The 21,636-nt window shown below is 39.4% G+C and overlaps 1 protein-coding gene and 2 non-coding genes across 3 annotated transcripts; 1 reads left to right on the forward strand and 2 right to left on the reverse strand.

Annotated features, from left to right (window-relative positions):
- Window positions 1-1,622: 1,622 nt before the first annotated feature.
- PAICS (phosphoribosylaminoimidazole carboxylase and phosphoribosylaminoimidazolesuccinocarboxamide synthase) lies at window positions 1,623-21,622 on the reverse strand. The gene is made up of 9 exons (XM_070396213.1): window positions 21,319-21,622; window positions 18,102-18,299; window positions 13,313-13,491; window positions 12,081-12,260; window positions 11,865-11,978; window positions 9,759-9,842; window positions 8,779-8,959; window positions 7,367-7,525; window positions 1,623-2,779 (listed from the first exon to the last, which is right to left on the reverse strand). The coding sequence occupies exons 1-9, from the start codon at window positions 21,332-21,334 to the stop codon at window positions 2,613-2,615; spliced, it is 1,278 nt and encodes a 425-aa protein (XP_070252314.1). The 5' UTR covers window positions 21,335-21,622; the 3' UTR covers window positions 1,623-2,612.
- Window positions 4,089-4,190, forward strand: LOC139000560 (U6 spliceosomal RNA). The gene has a single exon (XR_011469636.1). It is a non-coding gene; the product is annotated as a U6 spliceosomal RNA (small nuclear RNA).
- LOC139001362 (small nucleolar RNA SNORA5) lies at window positions 16,903-17,036 on the reverse strand. Its single transcript, XR_011469960.1, has one exon. It is a non-coding gene; the product is annotated as a small nucleolar RNA SNORA5 (small nucleolar RNA).
- Window positions 21,623-21,636: the final 14 nt, after the last annotated feature.

Raw genomic sequence — 21,636 nt, forward strand, 5'->3', positions numbered from 1 at the left:
GGCTGTCGCCATCTGTTGGCCCGTTCCTGTTACTGCAGAAGGTAAGAGTCATCCCTGCTGCCCAGCCATTGTCCACCTGGAGCCAGCCCAGCCCATCCTTCCCATTTCACAGGTCAGAACCAGGCCTCGGCGCTTCCCTCAGCTGGGATGGAGCAGAGCTGGATTGGGAATCAGGATGGTCTCTGCAGCTGATGTGTGTGGTCCCCATTTTCACGAACCCAGGAGGCTCCAGGGCCCTCTGTGCATTTGTAACTGTGGTTATGTCGCTGCATCACCCTGCAGAGAGGGTGAGAGTTATAGCCCCAGAGATCTCAAACGACAATCTTTTTAATTGTCCTCAACATAGAATATTAAGAGCACATAATTCCCCCATCTCAGGTAGCTAGGCAAAGCATATCAGATTATGAGGCAGTTTGAGGGAAACGAAGTGTAAAACTGTATTTTCTCCTTTGAAGTTTACAATCCAACAGAGAAAGAACTACTTGTAGCTACTGGAGCTAGCGGTCATTAAGGAATGTTTTGTGGAGTTAGTAAAAATAAAGTTTTATTAACTAATGAATAGCTTTAATGACAGAAATGAGGGCATTCTAAGAAGTAAAGGAACCAAAAAGAGATAGTACAATAATTGAGAGCAAGTTCCCTACTTAACCTACAGTCCTTGTGTAGACTTCAAGAGAACTGCACCATCAGTGGGATCGGTTGGTAACTTCAGTGTGTTTACTTTTCTGGAGGGTAAAAAGCATATTTTCAAAGGAGTCAATGTTGCAAAAGAGATTTAAGGTATGTTTTAAGTCCTTGGACAAACTTCAAAAAGGCTGGGTTGAGAATGAAGTCCTTCTAGGTCACACCATGTGTAGAATTTGACCCGTTCTTGCGGCTTTTGCACAGAGAATGGGTAAACAGGGTAAATCCAATATTTGGTGATGAGTTAAATGTGAAAAGTCAAGAAAAACATTGAGGATGAATGAAATCAAGCTTCTGATTTGGGAGAATGAGTGCAGCCAGTTACAGGGTTGGTGGAAGAAGAATTAAGTTTGGAACATTCAGACAGGGAGAGATGGACAGTTGAATATACAAGTTTATAGACATAGCTGGAAGTCAATTGATGCTAGTTTTAGCTGGAGCAGTGAAGATGATCCAACCATTATTTGTGAACAATGGAAAGTCTCAATACTTAAGAGGAAAGGGTAATAGAGAAATGATCAAGAGATGTTGGGATATATTGTTGTCTACCCCAGGAAAGGAGTGGTAAGTTAAACACACTCCACCAGAGATTAGGTGAGAGTCATGTAAGAAATGCCAGTTTGTTAATGTTTGAGAGGCAAAAAGTGTAGACTGTGTAGGTCATTGGTAAGAGTCATACCAAGTGTAAGGGGTTTCATGGACACTTGGATGAAAGTTCAGTGACCTATAAAATCCCCATGGCTGCATAACATAAGAGTCCCAATCTATATGGTTTATAGACTGATGGTGAACTATAATACCTCTCAGTAACAACTTGCTGGGTACACTGCTCAGATTTATTCTGTTATAAGAAATAAACTAGTTATGGTTATCACCTGGGAGATTCCAATTTTTGAAAATGATGGTACACTGGGGATTATTAGTGTGGCTCAAATATGTGTTATCAGAATTAAAAGAATTTTATTACCCACATAGATTCCCACCATAGCCAAGTAAGATTCACTAAGTCTTTCATTTGAAGGCAAAGGTGGCTCTACTTTTTTTCCATGGCAAATTGCTCTGACACCCATCAGAAGTTCTCAGAAAAGTTCCCTTTCCATGGCTTTCACATTGCCTCTTCATCTTATTTTGTGTCTTCCCTCCCCTCCCCATCAATCTCAACTTTTCTTCAGAAAAAAAAATCAAAATGAAAACAAAACATGTCTATCAATAGCTAAAGATACACACCATTTTCTGAGCTACTGACTGCAAATAAAAAATCATGTCCTTAAAATGTTGTGAAGATCAAATTGAGGAAGAGAACTGTATTGCTCTTTATCAGCTGTTCTTAATAAAGCCACTTTAACTGTCTAGAACAGGGGTCCTCAAACTTTTTAAACAGGGGGCCAGTTCACTGTCCCTCAGACCGTTGGAGGGCCGGACTATAGTTTAAAAAAAAACTATGAACAAATTCCTATGCACACTGCACATATCTTATTTTGAAGTAAAAAAACAAAACGGGGACAAATACAATATTTGTATTTGCATGTGGCCCGGCCCGCGGGCCGTAGTTTGAGGACTCCTGGTCTAGAACTTATGGGTCGAGATATAAGTAGTAACTTCAGAGCTCTATAATAGACATGATTAGCATTTAAGAAAGCTATTTGATTGTTACCCACCTAGCAATGACCATATAGTGGGAAAGAGGTTAATTTTAAAATGTCTTTAGATATGTACATATATTCTACTAATCCATGAATCTAGAGAAGCAATTATTCACTAATAAGTTTCGTTTTCTCTGATTTAAAATCTTTTCCTTTTGCCTGGTTTTTTTTTTTCTGCAGAAAAAAAATTAGTTTTTTCTATAATTTTGCTATAGTTTTTTCTATAATTTCTATAAACTAGAAAATTAGTTTTTCTCCTAAAAAAAATGCAATGATGTTCTTTTCTTATAAATTGCCCTCTCGTATTTTCTTGTCAGCCTGCTTCAAGGAAATCCATGTATTCAATATACTTGCTCGCAGTTTGGCCCACACCAAATGGTTGTTTAATCCAAATATCTGAGCAGCAAACTGAGCTGATCCTTCTGGAGAAAGTATGGTTGAACAGCCAAGACCTATTGGTTCAGAAAGGAAAAGACAGAAAATTGAGCTGTCGATTAATACTGAAAGTACTACTTAAGCAAACTATTTTATACTCAGAGAAGTCCTGTTAACCATAGATAATAAAAACTACTGTATTATTCTTATTTCAAGTATTTCTGCAGAAGGAGTTACTATCCTTAATGTTGGGGAGGTGAAGTGATTTTAAGAGGGAAGTAATATATATCTGCTACGAGTAGGTATTTTATATGCATTATCTATGACTCTTCTCTCTGAACTCACTGGCAAAGATATTTACCCTTTTCAAAGTTCTTTTCACATACACAATCCCTTTAAATCCTGGTGAAGGACAATAGAAATAAAACAAGGGACAAGAGGGTAGAAACAGCTGTTCTTAGACAAACTTGAGGCATGCTAATTGTTTTAATAATATCTTAGCTACTCCTTTTGTTTTTACATTCTAACTAATCTAACATTTTTAAGCAGTAAAAGTCAAATCCAAAGCATAACCTTAATAAGTATCAGGTTGTAAGTAAATTTAATAGTAGTAAGATCTAAAAGACTGAAGAGTAGCCATGGCTGTGTAGCTCACGTGGTTAGAGTGTTGCGTCAAATACACCAAGGTTGCAGGTTCAATCCCTGGTGAGGGCACATATGAGAATCAACCAATGAATATATAAATGAATGGAACAACACATCAATGTCTCTCTCTAAAAAAATCAATCAATAAAAAAAAATTAATAAAAAAGAAATGACCATAGATCAAAAAAAATTAACTTCCTTGGGGGCCACATGTTTGCCCAGCTTTGGTTTCTTGAAGTGGTACTTATGACCATCACTAAAGTCAAAGAGTAGCTATCTAATCAATCCAAAAGCTCCCCTTTCTCAATATTCTTGGAATTCACTAGGCTCTTTGACTCTAACTATAATATCCCCAATAAGAACAGATTACAGTCCTCGCCGGTTTGGCTCAGTGAATAGAGCATCAACCTGTGGACTGTCCCAGTCAAGCCCATATACCTCGGTTGCAGGCTCGATCCCTAATCCCTAGTATGTGGTCCCTTTTGTTGTTGTTGTTTTTTTGTGGAGATGCCGGGGAATGTGTGGTCCCTTTATAGGGGTGCGTGTGGGGAGGCGACCAATCGATGTCTCTCTCTCACATTGATGTTTCTCTTTGTCTCTCCCCAACCCTTTCTCTCTCTAAAAAAAAAAAAAAAAAATCAATGGAAAAATATCCTTGGGTAAGGATTAACAACAAAAAAGGAACATAGTTTAAATCACAAAGTTAATTTATTAATTTGTGTTAACATATGTGACATTAGTCACTTTACTTTTAGTGTTATCCCAAAGATGACACTAAAGCGAATATTAGCATGGCCCCTGCTTAAGGATGACAGGCAAATATGTGAAGCGGAAAAAAAAAAATTAGATTAACTAGTGAGCATGTTTTAAGAGAAATGGGAGTTTTCAGGATTTTACCCAGGCCACTGAAACACTATTCCTCAAAAGGTAATCCCACAATCCTAGTGATCAGAATGTACAAATCTTCCTTGAACAATACTAAATAAAATCTAATTTTTGCGCCCTAGCTAGTTTGGCTCAGTGGATAAAGTGTTGGCCTGCGAACTGAAAGGTCCCAGGTTCGATTCCAGTCAAGGGCACATGCCCAGGTTGTGGGCTCGATCTCCAGTGGGGGGCGAGCAGGAGGCAGCCAATCAATGCTTCTCTCATCATTGATGATTCTCTCTCTCTCCATTTCCCTTCCTCTCCAAAATCAATAAAAATATTTTTTTAAAAATGTTTAAAAACATCTAATTTTTGCTTACCACATTCCCATGGATAGCTTATTTTAAGCTCCATGGATAATACCTATACTATTTCCTCTAGTATAGATTTGGTTACAGTTTTATTTATAGTTATAGATTTCTAACTTGAGAAGTTGGTAGATGTCTAGTTGAAGACCTAGTTAAAGATGGATTAATTACAAGATGTCTCTTAGAAGTTGTGTAAAAAGCAGTAAAGGGAATAAAGAAAATAGACATAAACACAGCTGAAAGGCAAAGGGAGTGGTCACTACTTAGTATACCAAGAAAATTTAATCCTAAACTGGAAGCAGGGAAGGATGAGAAGCAGCCTGACGTAACCCACTGAAAGGTTGAGGAATTATGGGCACCAGACACATCTGAAGGGAGGAGTGGGGGTGAAAATGGGGCAAAGGAGAAGAAGGAAATCAAGAAGCAGTTTGGCCCCTCAAATTCCCTTCCCCACCCTATGTACCTAAGCAAGCACCTTCCGGGCCATGGCAATTTTAAATTTTTATGAAGGCAAAACAGACTTTTCCAGACTTCTGTGGACTGGAGGACACCAGGCACAGCTGAGACACGAAACGTCATAGTGAAAACAGGATTAAGTTTACAAATATTAAGAACCCTAGCTTCCCAAATGCTAGCAGCTAAGCTTATTCCTCCAAGTAGGAGACTGAGACTAGAAAGGTACTCTGGGTAATTCTGGGCAACACATGAGAAAAGATTGAAAGACATTGATGTGAGAGGTTATTCAAAGAACAGCCTTACCATAGTGGAGCCCACTTTTGACAAGCCCCACCCATCTGCACAGGGCTTCCAACTGGCTTGTTACAGTGTCCCAGTTTTCTACATAGCTGAGGAAAGGAACCAATGTGAAAGACACAATAATCTCAAATAAAAAATGTTACTATAAATATTCCAGAAAGTATAGCAACAAGAGAAAGAAAATAGATATCAAGGAGGTCCAAATTTGAATAAGAAGTCAAAAAACAAAAGAAAATGGAAGGGGAAGGAAATTATTAAGTAAATCAAAAAAGCTTCCTAGGACTAAAAGAATCAGAATTCCGGAGTAAAAGCCCTCACTAAAAGCCAAGAATGAAAACAGACTCATCAAGACACATCTTTTGTGAAATTTAAGAATGGATAGACAAAAGATCCTACAAGTTTCCTAAAAGAAAATTCATAAACAAATGAGAAGACTGGAAAACATGAACACTAAATAGATGATTTTAAGAAATTACCATTGCCGAAACCGGTTTGGCTCAGTGGATAGAGTGTCGGCCTGCGGACTGAAAGGTCCCAGGTTCGATTCCGGTCAGGGGCATGTACCTGGGTTGCGGGCACATCCCTAGTGGGAGATGTGCAGGAGGCAGCTGATCGATGTTTCTCTCTCATCGATGTTTCTGACTCTCTATCTCTCTCCCTTCCTCTCTGTAAAAAAATCAATAAAATATATTTTAAAAAAAAATTTAAAAAACCCAGAAATTACCATTAATTTTTCATAGGTGTATATATGGTGTCAAGCTTATGATTTAAAAACTAGAGTCGTTACCACTTAGAGAGGTATATTTAAGTATCTCTCTATATAAAAGGCTAATATGCTAAGTGTCCCTCCGACTGTCTGACCGGTTGCTATGATGCGCACTGGCCACCAGGGGGCAAATGCTCAATGCAGGAGCTGCTGTGATGTGCACTGGCCATTTACAAAGAAATGGCATTGCAGACTTGGCACCCACAAAGCAACACTCGGCTTCCCCCAAATGGGACACAGGCTCCTCTACTACCCCGGAGCAACACCCCACCAAATTGCAGCCAACACTGCCGAGACCCCATGGCACAAAATGTGGCCCTCAGAAATGGTCACTGTGGGCATCTGGTAATGACGTTACATAGCAACGCCCGGCTTCCTCTCCCTAGCGACTAGCCCCTTGGAGTTTCTTCAGCCCAGGAACACGACTTGCTTTACAGCCGCCAGGTGCAAACATTTTACACTTTAACCAGATGTCTGTGAAGCGTTTTCTCATGCCTCATCTCATTTGATCCTCACAGAAGTCCTGGAGTAGGTAGATAGGAGACTCGGTAGAATCCTATTTTCTTTTCATTAGCCAGAAAACGGAGATTTAGAAAGTTTAGAAACTTGACCCGACTGAAAAGAAGAAATTGTGGAACTTGAATATGACTTCAGGTTTTCTCACTGTGCAGAATATAGTCAAACACTGCTGCAGTTAAATATTTTACCCTTTGTTCTCCCTGCATGATCTACAATAACAATCTGCTTCATGTTGATATTTACTGCTGTGTTGCTGACAATTACCTGAAAGAGAAGTTGGGCTGCTTCACTGGGCTGGAAAAAGTTTAGCTACATCAGAAAGCAGGTCTAATTAAGCAAGTTTATCCTATATCTATAAAAGGCTAAGTTGACTCACGCATGTGTGATACATATAAAGCTCTCGCTGGCACCAATCGCACACGTGTGTTTCGATCTGTCATTGTTGATTGTGAATTTGGTTGACACTTCTATTACAGAAAGGGCGAATAGCGATATAAAAATATTTCTTCTAATTCATTTCCTTTCAATGTGCACGAATTCGTGCATTGGGCCTCTAGTTTAAGTATAAAAAGCTATAATGTCTAAGATCTGCTTTAAAATAATCCAGAAGAGGGCTACAGATGCAACAAGATGTTAACTGCTGAAGCTGGGTAAGGGGTACATAAGGTTTTATTACATTATTCTCTATACTATTGTGCATGTTTAAACTTTTAATAAAGAATTTTTAAAAATTCAATGTATCTTACCACTGGGTAGTCGAAGAGAAGACCACACATCCTGAGCGCCCCAGTCTGCAGTGAGGGGAGGACAGCTGATAACTGGGTATGCAGTGTTACCAGACATCACTGGTCCTAAACCATTGCTTCTGCCTGCCACTGCCACAAAGACTGTAGGAATGCCATCCCCTAGGGAAGTCACAAGTTTATAATTATGCTAAATAGTCAAATGATATTTAAAGATAGGCTGAAAATAAGGACATGTGTCTTAACTCCTTTAGTTCCTTCATCAGTCTCCAGAAAAGCATAAATAAAACATCACATATTCATATTACATATTATTATATTCTAAATATAAGGCTCACTCTGCCACTTATTATACATCAAGCAGTAAAGTAGTAAGAATAGGTTTGGCCATCTTTGAGATCCATAGGTTAAAGGAGAGGAGCGGGTACCAAAGTTTAAAGGGAATGGCTCAAAGGCCACTTCTAGTATTGCTGCTTAGACTCAAGGAAACACCACCACCACCAGACCACTGTCCTTTAGCAGAGTAACAGAGGCTAGAGCTTTAGGTTTAAAAAAGAGTTGAAGGCAAATTCAATATAGTACTCAAGTATTTAAATCCCTTCAATGTATTTTCTAACATATCTCTAAAACATTTCATTCTTTGATAAAATTATAAATTGCTCCTTTGCATTTTTCTGGAAAAAGAGGTCTGGCTTTTATTATTTTATCAAAGAGACCTTTCCCTCCTCTCTAAAAAAACTTAACTTCACTCTTGTAGCAACAACCTTTGAAAAGAATATTCAAAAACATTTTTTCCAGTTAAAAAACATTTGGTCGTGTCTCTAGGGCTCCATTATTTTAGATCACTGCTATTTCATCAAGAGATTTCTTTTATTACTGAATATCATGTTTACCTCCCAGGAAAAGCTGGTCATTAAAGATACTTGAGAAGATCTGCTGCTTCAACTTCAGGCTTTCCATAATTGACATGGGCCCTATTTTCTGTTGGAGTATTTAAGAAATAGTGTTTGAGGGGCTTCTTACTAGGTAAAGACAGCCCGGCCTGTGTAGCTCAGTGGTTGAGCATCAATCCAGGAACCAAGAGGCCACTGATTCAATTCCCGATCAGAGCACATGCCCAGGTTGCAGGCTCAATTCCCTGTGGGGGGTATGCAAGAGGCAGACAATCGATGATGTTCCTTTCTCATCATGTATGTTTCTATCTCTCTATCCCTCTCCCTCTCTCTCTAAAAAGTCAATAAAATATATTTTAAAAAATAATAAAGACTAATTGTAGTCTTTATCTTCCTTCCATGCTTGAATTGTCAAATCATTCTCTTTAACCCACTCTTTTATAAGCATTACTACTCTAAACATAAAATTCTTTGGCACAATGTGGAGAACGTCCTGAAATGCTCCAGTTATCTGATGTTTACCTTCGTACTCAGCTTTAATCCTCAGCGTTTCATCTGGTCCTTTATGGGCAGAGGTCACCCGAAGTTCACACGGAATGCCAAAATATCCACAAGCCTTCTTGATTTTTTCACAGTGACCAAGATCAGAAGTTGAGCCCATTAATACTACAACCCTGCACTGACTTTCTGATTTCAGAAGCAACTGGAAGAAAAAAACATGCGTAGCAAAAGAAGGACAAAAATGGATAAATATTGGAACGAGTTAATTTGCAGAGCTACAGTTTATACTAAAAATACATCTGAACAGAATATTTTATTTTTTAATAGACCAAATTTAAGATAAACACAACAAAATGTAAGAGAATTTACTTTTCAAAATAACTTCTATAAAGAATTCTTCATAATTAAAACCAAAAGAGTATTTCTTAACCAAACTGTTAATTATAATAAGCAATGGATAAATATTCAACTTCTAACTAATATTCAGAAAACTATAAATATATTTTATCCTAAGATTTTTAGTACAGTCTGTTTAATGGAAGTTTTAAGGCATAATCAGCCAAAATACAGAGGTTGTTTTATAAATCTTTAAGTTAGTCACAAGGAATCCAAATGCATATTCCCATGGAAATGATGATCTGAAAGACAGTTATGACGATTGGATAACCACAAATCCTATTCAATTCCCATGGAATCACAGTAATGACAATACAATAGCTCTTAAAGTGACATTTCAATGTCACAAGGAACTCTAATTCTGAACTCTGATAATGGAACCCATGCTAATGGAACTCTGAGTAGCAGTGGAGAGGTTAGTAAGAAATGCAAGACTTCTCTTGCAGGGGCCGGAGGAAACAAGGATTCTAGATTTCCTCAATTGGATTTGGGAGAAGTGTAATGGAAGCTTAATAGCAGGGGATCCAGGGACCCAGTTATTTTGAAGTAAGAAGTTCTTAGACAAAAACACATAATATAGTGTGGATTTACAACAAAAGGTTTACCTCTACTCTTTCAGCAACCCACTCAAAATTTTTCTTTACCATCTGGAGCCCTTCAGGAGTTACTTCCTTGAGGTCACGATATGACTAGAAAATAAAGACAGAAAGTTGAGGCTGCAAGTATTCTAATTAGTAATATTCTTGCTATCTGGAATTATTTGGTTTCTGAGTTTTGGGTACAGATTATGAAGAGTTTGCCTAGCAAAGGGTATATCTGAAAATGTATCTGAGTTTATGAATTCATTTCTTGAATTAGACTAAAAATAATTTAGTGAAGTACACTTAAACTACAATTAACTGCCATGACAATTCTCATATAAAGTGAATCTTGCCCTATATTTTTTACAGAAAGAATAGAAATAGAACCTGGTAAGATCCAGAAGACTTGGGATAGAGTTCCAGATCTGCCACTTATTGCTGTAATTGTGAAGATATCTATCTTTCAGAATCTGTTGGGGTCCAACCCCAGCAGGTCAAGGGGTCCCCAAAGGTGTAGACGGAGTCGACGAAGAAGGAATGACACGGAGACAGCGTTCAGTTGATCAGCAGCCTAGCCAAGATCTCTAGCCAGGTTGTAGCCAGGATCTCCAGCTACGTTCTGGTGTTTATTGTCTTGTTACATCTGTATTTATACCAGTCGATTTTAATCCTGTCAATTTCTATTGCAAAGGTTAGGGCGTTTCTTATCTCCATTCCAGGGAGTAAAGATTATGTAGCTTAAGCATGATTGTTTGTAGTTAAAGTGATTAATACCCGCCTGGCACTTAGTTAAGGGGTTTTATCCCTTCCCTAACTTCAGGGAAAAATCCCTACCTGGGAAAACAACCTTTCTCGGAGAGGTGACCTTGGTTAAAACACATAGCTAAGGGGAGCAAACATATTAAGAACAGTATGCTATATACGCCAGGTCCCTTGAAACATATGCTGTGCAGGTGTTTCTTTCCTGCAGCAACTGTGTCAAGCAGCAAGGATGGACCGGCTTCCGGCAAGAATCTTACTTTTCAAGTAATCAAACAAAGATAATACTTGCTGTGTGAGTCTATTACAATAATGAGAAATCTGCATTCTAAATGTAAGGTATTATTCCTACCTTTTTTTCCAGGATATAGGAAATATGAGAGATATTTAGCTTTAAATAAATAGCAATCAACAACACAGGTTCAAATCATAATCCTATATAATAAAGAGCTAATGGTCGTTGTGCCCTCACACCAGGGTGGGGGGACCTGAGGCCAGGCCACCTGCCCTGGTGCCGGGACGGGGGATGCAGCTATACCCCCAACCCAGCAGGGCTTGACGGGGGTGGGGCCGGCTGGGTCTGGGTCTCATGTGATTTAGAGGCGCGCATGCGTGGTCGGCAGGGACTTGACTCTAGGTCCCACAGCGCGCCCCAGACTCTGACAGGAGGGAGATTTTCATATACATTTTACTAATTTTCTTTCATCTCTGACACTTCTATTATAGAGAAAGGGCAAATAACAATATTAAAATATTTCCTCTAATTAATTCCCTTTTAATGTGCATGAATTTTGTGCACCTGGTCACTAGTCTATAATAAAAGTATAGTATGCTAATTAGACCGGACAGCCAAACAACCTCCTAGACATCATTCTGGGTGTACTTCCCAACGAAGCCGTGGTGGTGGGGGCCGAGGCAGAGGTGGTTAGGGGTGATGAGGCAGGCATGCGAGCATTTAGGTGCGATGAGGCAGGGAGGCAGAGTGGTTAGGAGAGATGAGGCAGCCAGAGTGGTTAGGGGCGATGAGGCAGGCAGGCGAGTGGTTAAGAGCGATGAGGCAGACAGGCAGAGTGGTTAGGGGCAATCAGGTAGGCCAGCAGTTAGGAGCCAGCGGTCCTGGATTGCGAGAGGGATCCCTGCAGGATCGGGCCTAAACCAGCAGTCAGACATCCTCTGAGCAGTCCCGGATTTGAGAGAGGGTGCAGGCCATGCTGAGGGACACGCCCTCCGCCCCCTCCCCCCACCCCACTGTGAACCAGGCCTCTAGTAAATAATAACTGCCTTTCTTGCCTTCCACTTTTCCTTTCTCCTCTACCAGAGCCTGATCTTGCAATGAATAAAAAATAACAACAACCCTGAAGTATCACTTACCTGTTTGTCTTTCTGTTGGCTTCGATCTCCTGATGGCCAGAGTCTCCAGGAATCATTATCAATAACATCAGCAAGAACAATTTCTTTGGTGGTGACATCAACACCAAATTCAATCTAGAAACAGCAGATCACCAAAGAAAAGTTTCTCAAAACTATACTACTAAAGACATTTCTCAGTTGTAACTTTTTACTTTCAAATATCCATTTTAATTGTACCTTCATATCAACCAGTGTACAGTCCTGGGGCAACCAGGATTTCTCCAGTATTTCAAAAATAGCCTGTGTAGCATGATTCATGATGTCCACTTCAGTCTGGCCTATAACAAGTCCAGCAAAGCAAAATTTTGCAGCAATGAGTTGTTCCTCAGACCACTGTGGATCATTATTGGCATCATCCTGAAAATAAAGTATAGGATTACAATTAATCTATAATAAAAGGATAATATGCCAATTAGACCAGACGTCCTTCCTGACAAAGCAGGATCCTGGGTGCTGGAGGGACCAGCCTGGGTCCTGGAGGGAAGCTGGTGCCAGCAGCTGGGGAAGGAAGGTCTACTCTTGCAAGAATTTTCATGCATCAGGCCTCTAGTTTAAATATAAGATATTTGAACTTTTCTAATAATCTGAAGTCCTTTTTCCCTTGAGCATGAATCCTCAGAAATATCCCTCTAAAAAATGTCCTCTAAAGATTAAATTTTATTTAAAATACCCTTTAATTCACAGCAAATATATTCAGTTGGTCTACTTTCAATAGTTACTTTAAAACTTAAAATATTTGGGTAACATTCTAATTATAAAGTATTGAAAGAATTTGGCCTCTCTCTAGAAACTTAAACACAAATATGGAAAGAGAAAAGCAGTTTCAATAAAGAAAACCAATACAAATTCATAACCACGGACTCCTACTTCCTTTACTGTATGTTTTAGCTTATAAGAGACACTGATAATAGTTTTTCTGTATCTATAATAATAAAAGCGTAATATGCTAATTAGACTGGACGAAGCTGGGGCTGCGAGGGCCGAGCGAGCCCCTTGCATGAATTTTGTGCATCGGGCCTCTAGTTAAAATATAAAAGACCCCTCATAGTAGCCTTTACTTCAAATTCTTCAACAGTAAATTAAAACTTTTTTTGAATTGTTACTTTTCTTCCTAGTAATTGCTAATTTTATTTTGTTATTCACCTTGGTAGAAAGTAAGATAGGTTTTCAAAGGTGTTTCCTTTTTAAAAGCTGAATTATGATTGCTAATGGAAGTATATATTATTGACATGTTTCTGGAGTGACAACTGTAATGTAAAAAGTTTTTTAAATTGTTTTTTTTTTTGTGAGGGAAAGGGATAGAGAGAGAAAAACAGAAATGAGAGAGAAACATCATCGCTTTAATGTTTAAATGTTTGACTTTAAGTTTGTAGTTGTGTTATAGTAAGACAGATGCATAAAATAAATACCTTAAAAAACATCTCCACTTTAGGAGGGTAAAATTTGTACCCTTCTTTGACACCAGGATTTCTTTTGAGAAAAGAACCAGTTGCTATTCTTCTACAAACCCATTCAATTGGAATCATTTCACACTTAGGTGCAATGAAAGCGGTCTCCCCACATTTTCTGGTGAAAGCAGTTTTGATACCTATATATGAATAAGAAAAAGAAAAGAAACCGACACCATTAAAATTGTATTTTAAAAAGTAGACCTGAGGCATAATAAAACTCTATCCTTACAAAAAATAAAATCCTATTTAGCTAATTACATTTCTCTTAAATGACACTATCAAAAATAAATGTAATTTTTAAAAAGTAGAAATAGGAAAAATTAATATGTCTTATTACTACTTATCAAAATACTCAGATTTATTTCACTTTCATGTCACATGGCAAAATATATACTGGATCAGAAGATCTGAGTCGTAGTGTCTTTATCATTCATTAATTTTTTCGTTCAAAAAATACTTATTGAGAACATCTTCTGCCAATGAGTACTTGACTTTGCACAAGGCACATAACTTATCTAAGTGGCACTTAATCATTAGATTTAGTTGCAGGATTCTCATATTCTATGGTCCATTATTATACAGGCCTTGTAAAATATCGATCTACTTAGCACAATCAGCTATAATCTTAAATTTTGGATAGCTTTTTTCTCTTAACATTAGAAGCAAATTATCTTTAAAAAACCACCCAACAATTAGCAGCAGGGACATAATGGCCAATTTGGCCAACAGCAAATAAAATAGTTGTTCTTCCTCTCCTTCTCTCTTATTCAAACTATTATTGGAAAACTAAAATAAAGAGCTGACTTGTGATGTTTAAAATGGGAACTATTTTATGTGGTAGTCTTGGAAAATAACCTCTCTAAAAACAGTTATAATGTTTATCACAAAACCATATCAGCATTCCATTTCTAGGATTTCTAGGTATTAACATTACAGCCTGAAGATGAACGTTATGTTAAACTCATGTAGGAGATACTTTAATTCCCATTAATGCTAAAGTATTACTTTAGAGTGATGTAATAACACTTCTACGAAAGGCTGTATTGAAAAGAACTGAAAGCAGGTACTCAAACAGGTACTCATACACCAATGTTCACAACAGCATGCTAGTAATTCCTAATAGCCAAAAGGGAGAAACAGCCCAAGTGTCCACCAACAGATGAATGGGTAGACAAAATGTAGTATATACATTCAATGGATTCAGTCATAAAAAGGAAAGAAATTCTAATACATGCTATATCATGCATTAAACTTGAAAACATGCGAAGTGAAATAAAGAATATAATTCATTCCACGTTTATAAGGTCCCTAAAATGGGCAAATTCATGGATAAATGTAAAACAGAGGATACCAGAAGCTAGGGAGAAGGGGGAATAGAGAATGACTATTTAATGTGTCAGGGTTTCTGTCTGGGACAATGAAAGTTATGAAAATAGATAGTGGTGATGGTTGCACAGCACTGTGTATGTACTTACCGCCAAGAACTGTACATTTAAACATGGTTAAAACGGTAAATTTTATGTATGTATATTTTGCCACAAAGTAACTTTTAAAAGTATCAAAACCTAATTTGTTAGGCATTGCTAATTTATTTTCTTTTTGTTTAACCCTCATAACACCTGATAAGGTAGATAGTATGATTATCCAATAAAACATGAGGACACTGAGGCTCAGTAGTTACGTCAGCTAGTAGTAGGTATGGGTTTCCAACCCATACTGAACTCTGTGGGTTGCCCACTTAACCACTATACTATACTACCTGTCCCCAAAGTGTTATTATATCCCAATACAAAGTAATACTAGAGCATGAATGCAAATCAACAAACCCGCATGGGCTTAACATAATATTCATCTCAAGGCTGCAATGTTAGTACCTCCATTGCCAATGTAATCCTCTAAGACAAAAGTTTTCTTAGGAAAGGACTGGAGATCATTGATCATATGTATGTATCCATACATGAAAGGAATTTACATTTATAAAAACTCTGCACTGTTCTGAGTGTTTTATGCATTATCTTATTTAACCAAATATAAAAATTTTGAGGTAGGTATTATTATTTACATTTTATAGTGAAAGAAGCAGGGACTCAAAGAAATGAAGTGGAAACTCTAGGTTATGCTGCCAGTGAGTAATGGTGCCTGGACTTGGAAGTGCACTGTCCAATTCCAAAACCTATGCTGCTTTCTCTGCATCTCCTCTGGGTTTGACCAGTGAAATTCAATGGAAACAGGGTAAATAAATTGTGGTATGCTGCATAACCAGGAAATGACTGGCCTCATAGGCAGATGATTGACATCAATCCTTAACTTAAGGTGATTAACTACGTGCCTCACTGCCTGGCTTCAAGAGCTCTTCTTTTTCAGACCTATTAGTCCTTAGTCATATTTGCTCATTTGTCCAAATCTGTTGTTTAAACATATACAAGTTACTCTTACCCAGAGAAACTCCTCCCAGCCCCCACCCTGCGACATGCACACACTTAAGGGAACCAAAAGCACAGAATCAACTTATTGTAATAAACTTGTACGAGAAAAAAAAAAAAAACCACTTCTAAAAAAGACTGATTCAGTTAAATGATATGATTCCTTTTAATACAGATGCTAACCATTAAAGCAAATTTCATGACTACATACGATGAGAAAAAGAACTCCCCCCATTTGTCTGTTGTCTACAAAATTCAAAGCCATCAAGATTACTAAGAAAATGTAAATATGTTACTTCATACTCTGAATTACAATGGCCACGTATGATAAACAGCCCACATATTCCTGGGGCCATCCATGTATTAATGCTGCCCAGCTTCCCATCCATGGTTTGGCAACTGTAGGATTGTTATTCACATCACTAAATGTAATTCGCACACCTAAATGTAATTTCAGTGCATTTTTGTGGGAGAGCTGAAACTTAAAGGTTAAATTTTGACTTTTAAACATTGAGATCAAATCCACAAATCTTGTAACTCAGGTACAGCACGCAATATAATTACCAGGGAAAAACAGTATTACCTATACCTATTATTTGCTCAGTATTTTATAGTTTGTTCATGAGTGACAATGAGAAGACTAGAATCCTGATTTACTGATTCTCATTCTGGTGCTCTTCCCATTCTAATTTCTTGAAATACCTTAATTTGGAACATAACCCTGGTTGTAAAGAAAGAAATTTTAAATAGTGCACGCTACACACACACTCCCACAGCTATATGCAATTACTGTGGGTACACAGATACTGATTTATTAACAATTTACAGTGTTAAGTAACTTGGGTTTGACTCCCAGTCAGGGGTGCAGGCCTGCGCTGCAGGTTCAATCCCCAGCACCGGTTGGGATGCCTGCGGGAAGAAGCCAATAGATGTATCTCTTCCACATCGATGTTTCTTTCTCCCCCTCCTTTCCTCTCTCTCTAAAAATCAGTGGAAAAGTATCCTTGGGTGAATATTAACGAACAGTGAAATGGTACTTTGGAAGAGACAAAACTATCTAGAACCCATTCTGTACTAACAGAATGGATTTAACTTAAATTACCTTATTTTGTTTTTTGTTTTCCTTGATGTCTGTAGCCAAACTTATCCCTGAGGCCCAGCAGAGGGGATCAGGGCCCATGCACCACAGTGTTTCTGTGGCAGCCTTCTGGGCCAGTGCCTGCCATGGGTGGGCAGGCACCGAATTTGACATGGCTGCATAAATTACCTTATTTTGTATAAGGCAGGCATGTCTACCTTGACTGGCAACAAACGTATGAAAACCCCCTTTTGATTTAAGGAAGACTAATGCTTACTGGAAGCTCTAAATTACGAAAGGGCAACTGGGAAAAGTGCAAATAAAAGGAGATAAAGTTATTAAGTTATAAAATTAGAACTGAGATAAAGAACAAAGCTTTTAATTAATAGGTAAGGAACCAGAGGCTTCAAAGTTTGAATGATCGAAGACAATGGGACTACTAAAGGGAAAGAGTGCAAATCTTTTACAGGTTAAGATTTCATACACCACAGACCAATCTGCAGAAAAATACATTATCCTAATTCCCCTTCCTTCACTCCATAGAATGTTTTGATCTTGTTTTTATCTTCCTAGTAGACGTCTCTATTGGAAAGTCTTCAGTTTTGGAGTAGGAGGTAATCCTGAAGATCTTTCATCTAGTCCAAATCCCTCACTTGAGGAATAGCAGGATGAAATGTGGTTAGTCTTCAAACACTTTTCAGAGCTTTCAAGAAATTTTAAATTCTGTATTATCTCCGAGGATGGAACACAGGATAATTGTATATAATTACAGCTCATAAATTTCAACTCATCAACTAGAGCTGCCTAACACCAGAATTTGCTTCCTTCATAGGTACATTCCTCAACGTCCTTCATCGGTCTCTCTTAGGAAGATGCCCTAGAAGTTGCAGGGAAGATTCCTTTTAATTAACTAAATAATACTACTTATTAATTCCAAACCAAGTAAAGTGTTATAGTGAAATCTGAGTTCCTGGTTTGATTTAAATAAGCTTACTTGTGAGGCATCTCCAAACAAAATGTTACTACAAATAGTGTCATCTACCCATGAAAGAGATTAGAGTGTGTTGTGTATATACCTCCCTGATAAAGGGAAGCCACTTACCTGATTCCTCTAAGAACTAAAAAAAAAATAACTAGTAATCAACATGTTGTGAATACAAACAATGTGTCATTTCTCCCTGAAAAGGACCAATATGTGTATGTGAGAGAGAACATGAAGGGGGAGGCTACTGGGAGAGCCACTTACCTGCTTCCTGTAACAACTGAAAAATACAACTAGTAATTTTATTTGAGATTGCAGCTTTTCCTTCCAGGTGATTCTTTCTGGCTGCATTTCCTGCTGTAATCTGGTCCTTGGACTGCAGGAGCACTTTTCCTGGACTGTCTAACAATTCATAGACTTCTTTTGTTTTACCCTCATAGAGCTTTTTACCAATGTTCAGTACTGTGGAAATAGAATGGAAACATCATATTTCAGGAAGAATTTTGCTAAACAGTGAAGACTACTTAGAATGATGAATCAATGAACACAGTGGTTAAGCAAAATTTTAATAATAAGCTCATCTGCATAGGAGCTTACCATATACTCTAAAGTATTTCCACATGCATCATCATATTTGATTCACACAATTTTGTGAAGAATTATTGTGTAAGTAATTGTAGAGATTAGGAAACAAGTATCAAAAAGGTAGAGGTCACGAATTGGGAAATGGCAGAACCAGACAAAATTCTGAATCTTCTATCAAATTCTGTGGTCTTTCCACTATCAACCTGACTCTCAGAGCAGAACTGAAGTAGAATTAAGATCCATTAAAATTAATGTAAATATACTAGTATTTTCACATACATACATAACCAACCTAGCTTGCAAGGGCCAGGGTTGGGGGAGAGGGAATGCTTTATTTTGCCTGGCTTCTGCTTTTCATGGCAGGTGAGATAGGCAAGTTCAGCCAAATTGGTTCCCGATTCAAGTTAATGTGCAAGGGAAGGCACCTCCACCAGTAGTTAGTCCACCTGGAAGCACCTTTCTCTCTTTCTCATCCTGCTTCCCAATCTTCTACCCTTAGTTAACCCTTTCTCTTAACAGCTGCAGAAAAGTATGAGGAAGTAAGGACAAGAGACTTCAATTTTGCCCTAGCTAGTTTGGCAAAGTGGGTAGATTGCCAGCCTACAAACTGAAGGGTCCCGGTTTTGATTCCGGCCAAGGGCATGTACCTGTTGCAGGCTCAATCCCCCACCCATAGAGAATCCAATTTTGATGCAGGTTGTAAGACCTAGATGACGATCAGAGATAACAGAAGTTCAAGGACTTAAGATTTTCAAGGGGAGAAATCACTCATTCTCAGTATCAGCATTTTTTAACGTTCATGTGTCAGGCAGTAGGGTTATAGCAGTAAAGGAGACGAAGTTCATGCTGTCAAGTGACCTGAGTCTGAGGGCAGCTGAAATTAAATAAGACATCTAGTAAGTATAGTGTAAGAAATATAGACTATGGTAAGGACACATTTGTAATACCTTAACTAATAAAGAATTTTTAAAAAATTGAAAAAAAAAAAAGAAAAAAAGAAATATAGACTATGGGACCACAGGTTCATAGCGGGGCCACCAACCTAGTCTAGACCTCAAAGAACAATGAGAGGATTAGGCTGAGATCTGAGGAATGATCAAAATTTAACCAGAAGAGGGAAAGGGGTAGGCAGTGGTAATGAAAAAAGACCATGGGGTGTAAGAATACATGGCAGAACTTCAGTATACCTGGAGCACTTTGTGTGTACATTGCTGCTGGGCAGGGAGGGTGGCAGCAGCTAAGAGTAGCAACAAATGGCAGGAGATGAGACTTCCACAAGAGTTGGGGAAGTAGGTCATGTCCAGCTAGTGGAGGGAACCACCAAACAATTCAATTATAATTTAGTTTAACCAAAGTGGCGTGCCACTGCAGGGTACGTAATTTAGAGGATGAATTCCCATCTCCTAATATAATGTCTTGACTCACTGACAAGGCTTAAAAGGCCCTTCAAGACAGCCTCAGCTTAGTGGTCCAAATTCAATGTCTCATTCCTTTCCTAGGACTCTAACTTCTGTAACTGAATTTCTATACCCCCCTCCCAGGCTCTGGACATGCTCTTCCCTGGGCCTAGAATACAGTTTCCTTCAATCCTCATCCTTTAGGTCTGATACGCCATGTTGACTGAGTTTAGACTTTATCCTAAGAACAAACATGTGGCTTTTAAGCATTTAGTAAAATGACAGATTTCTATATTAGAAAGATTATGGCTGCTGTATGAAGAATGAAATGAAGAAGGGGAGAGAGACGGAGAGAACAGTTAGGATACTGTCGCAGCAATACAGGCAAGAAACGTCCTGGTCTAAGGAAAAAGTAATGGGAAAAAGACTTGAGATATTTAAACGGTAAAAAAAAATTTTTTTAAATTTATTTTTATTGATTTCAGAGAGGAAGGGAGAGGAGGACAAAGAGAGAGATACAAACATCTATGATGAGAGAGAATCACTGGTTGGCTGCCTCTTGCATGCCCCACACTGGGGATTGAGCATGCAACCCAGGCATGTGCCCCGACCGGGAATTGAAGTGTGACCTCCTGGTTTGTAGGTCGATGCTCAACCACTGAGCCACGCCAGCTGGGCTAAAAGGTAAAAGTTTTTAGAACAATTGATTCATTTTGGGAGATAACAGAGACAGGAAAAAGTCAAGATGTTGCCTAGGTTAGATAAAAGACAAAAGGAAGTTTGTACCTACTGCCCCTCCTTCCCAATTTAGTTGAATCAATACTTTTTAACCTAGTGATTAAATAGGGTAGGAATTATGGGTAGAAACATCTTAATCATGGGAAACATGCTACAAGTACCGAAATGCCTGCTACAAATTAGTGGACTTGCCTGGTGGTTTCAGAGCTCTCCAAAGCCATCATGGCATTACAAGACTACTTTAAAAACACACACCAAATCGGGACAGAAAATAGCAAATTTTTCAGAAGGTTCAATGATTAACTTTCTGGAATAGAAGGTTATTATTAACCTAACAAGAAGAGTCATCTAGTTTGAAGAGTCAACACGAGATGTTCCAGTGTTTGTTTTTCAGTACCTATTGATTACAAAACTGACTTCCAGGCACCTCTTCACCCGCTGGTCATTTGTTCTAACTATCCCTTCCCTTCCCTTTCGTCCTCACCCCATCCCAGACGCAGTCCTGGGTGTTTCGGAGAGTTCGGGAGGCCGGGGGGCGCTTTATTTACAAGGCTCGGTACCGCGGCGCCGGGCCACGTGTCCGCCTGCGCGGCGGCCTGGAGGGGCGGGTACCGGGAGATCCGGCATTGCCAGAGGGAGGCTGGGGTCAGGGCCACCCGGGCGCACGTGTCCGCGCCGAGACCAGGAGCCCGACGCCCGGGGCCGGGCAGGCCGTGGCGAGCAGGAGGCCCCGGCGGACACCCGGGATGCCCGTTACTCACCCTCAGCTGTCGCCATTATCCTGGGTGGGCTGGGAGCGGCGGCCGAGACGCGGGACTCCGGAAAGGAGGAGTCAGAGAGGCTCACGGGGCGAGGGCGGGAGGCGCGGAGCAGAGACACGCCCCCGGCAGCGCGGCGTCACCCGGAGCGGCGCTCGGTTCCAGAGCTGCGGCGGAACCCGGGGTGTCGCCGCCCACCAGGCTGGTGGGGACTCGTGGAGTGAGCGCTCTCCGCGAGGCTTCCCGCCGCGCAGGCGCAGCGACGCCCCCCGTCCCCTCCTGCCCTCGCCTCGCCCCCTTCTCGCCCGGCGCCGGCGCGGT

This window comes from Myotis yumanensis, unplaced genomic scaffold (assembly GCF_028538775.1).
Source record: "Myotis yumanensis isolate MYYU_CA2020_CCGP unplaced genomic scaffold, mMyoYum1.0.hap1 SCAF_1, whole genome shotgun sequence".
NCBI lineage: Eukaryota > Metazoa > Chordata > Mammalia > Chiroptera > Vespertilionidae > Myotis > Myotis yumanensis.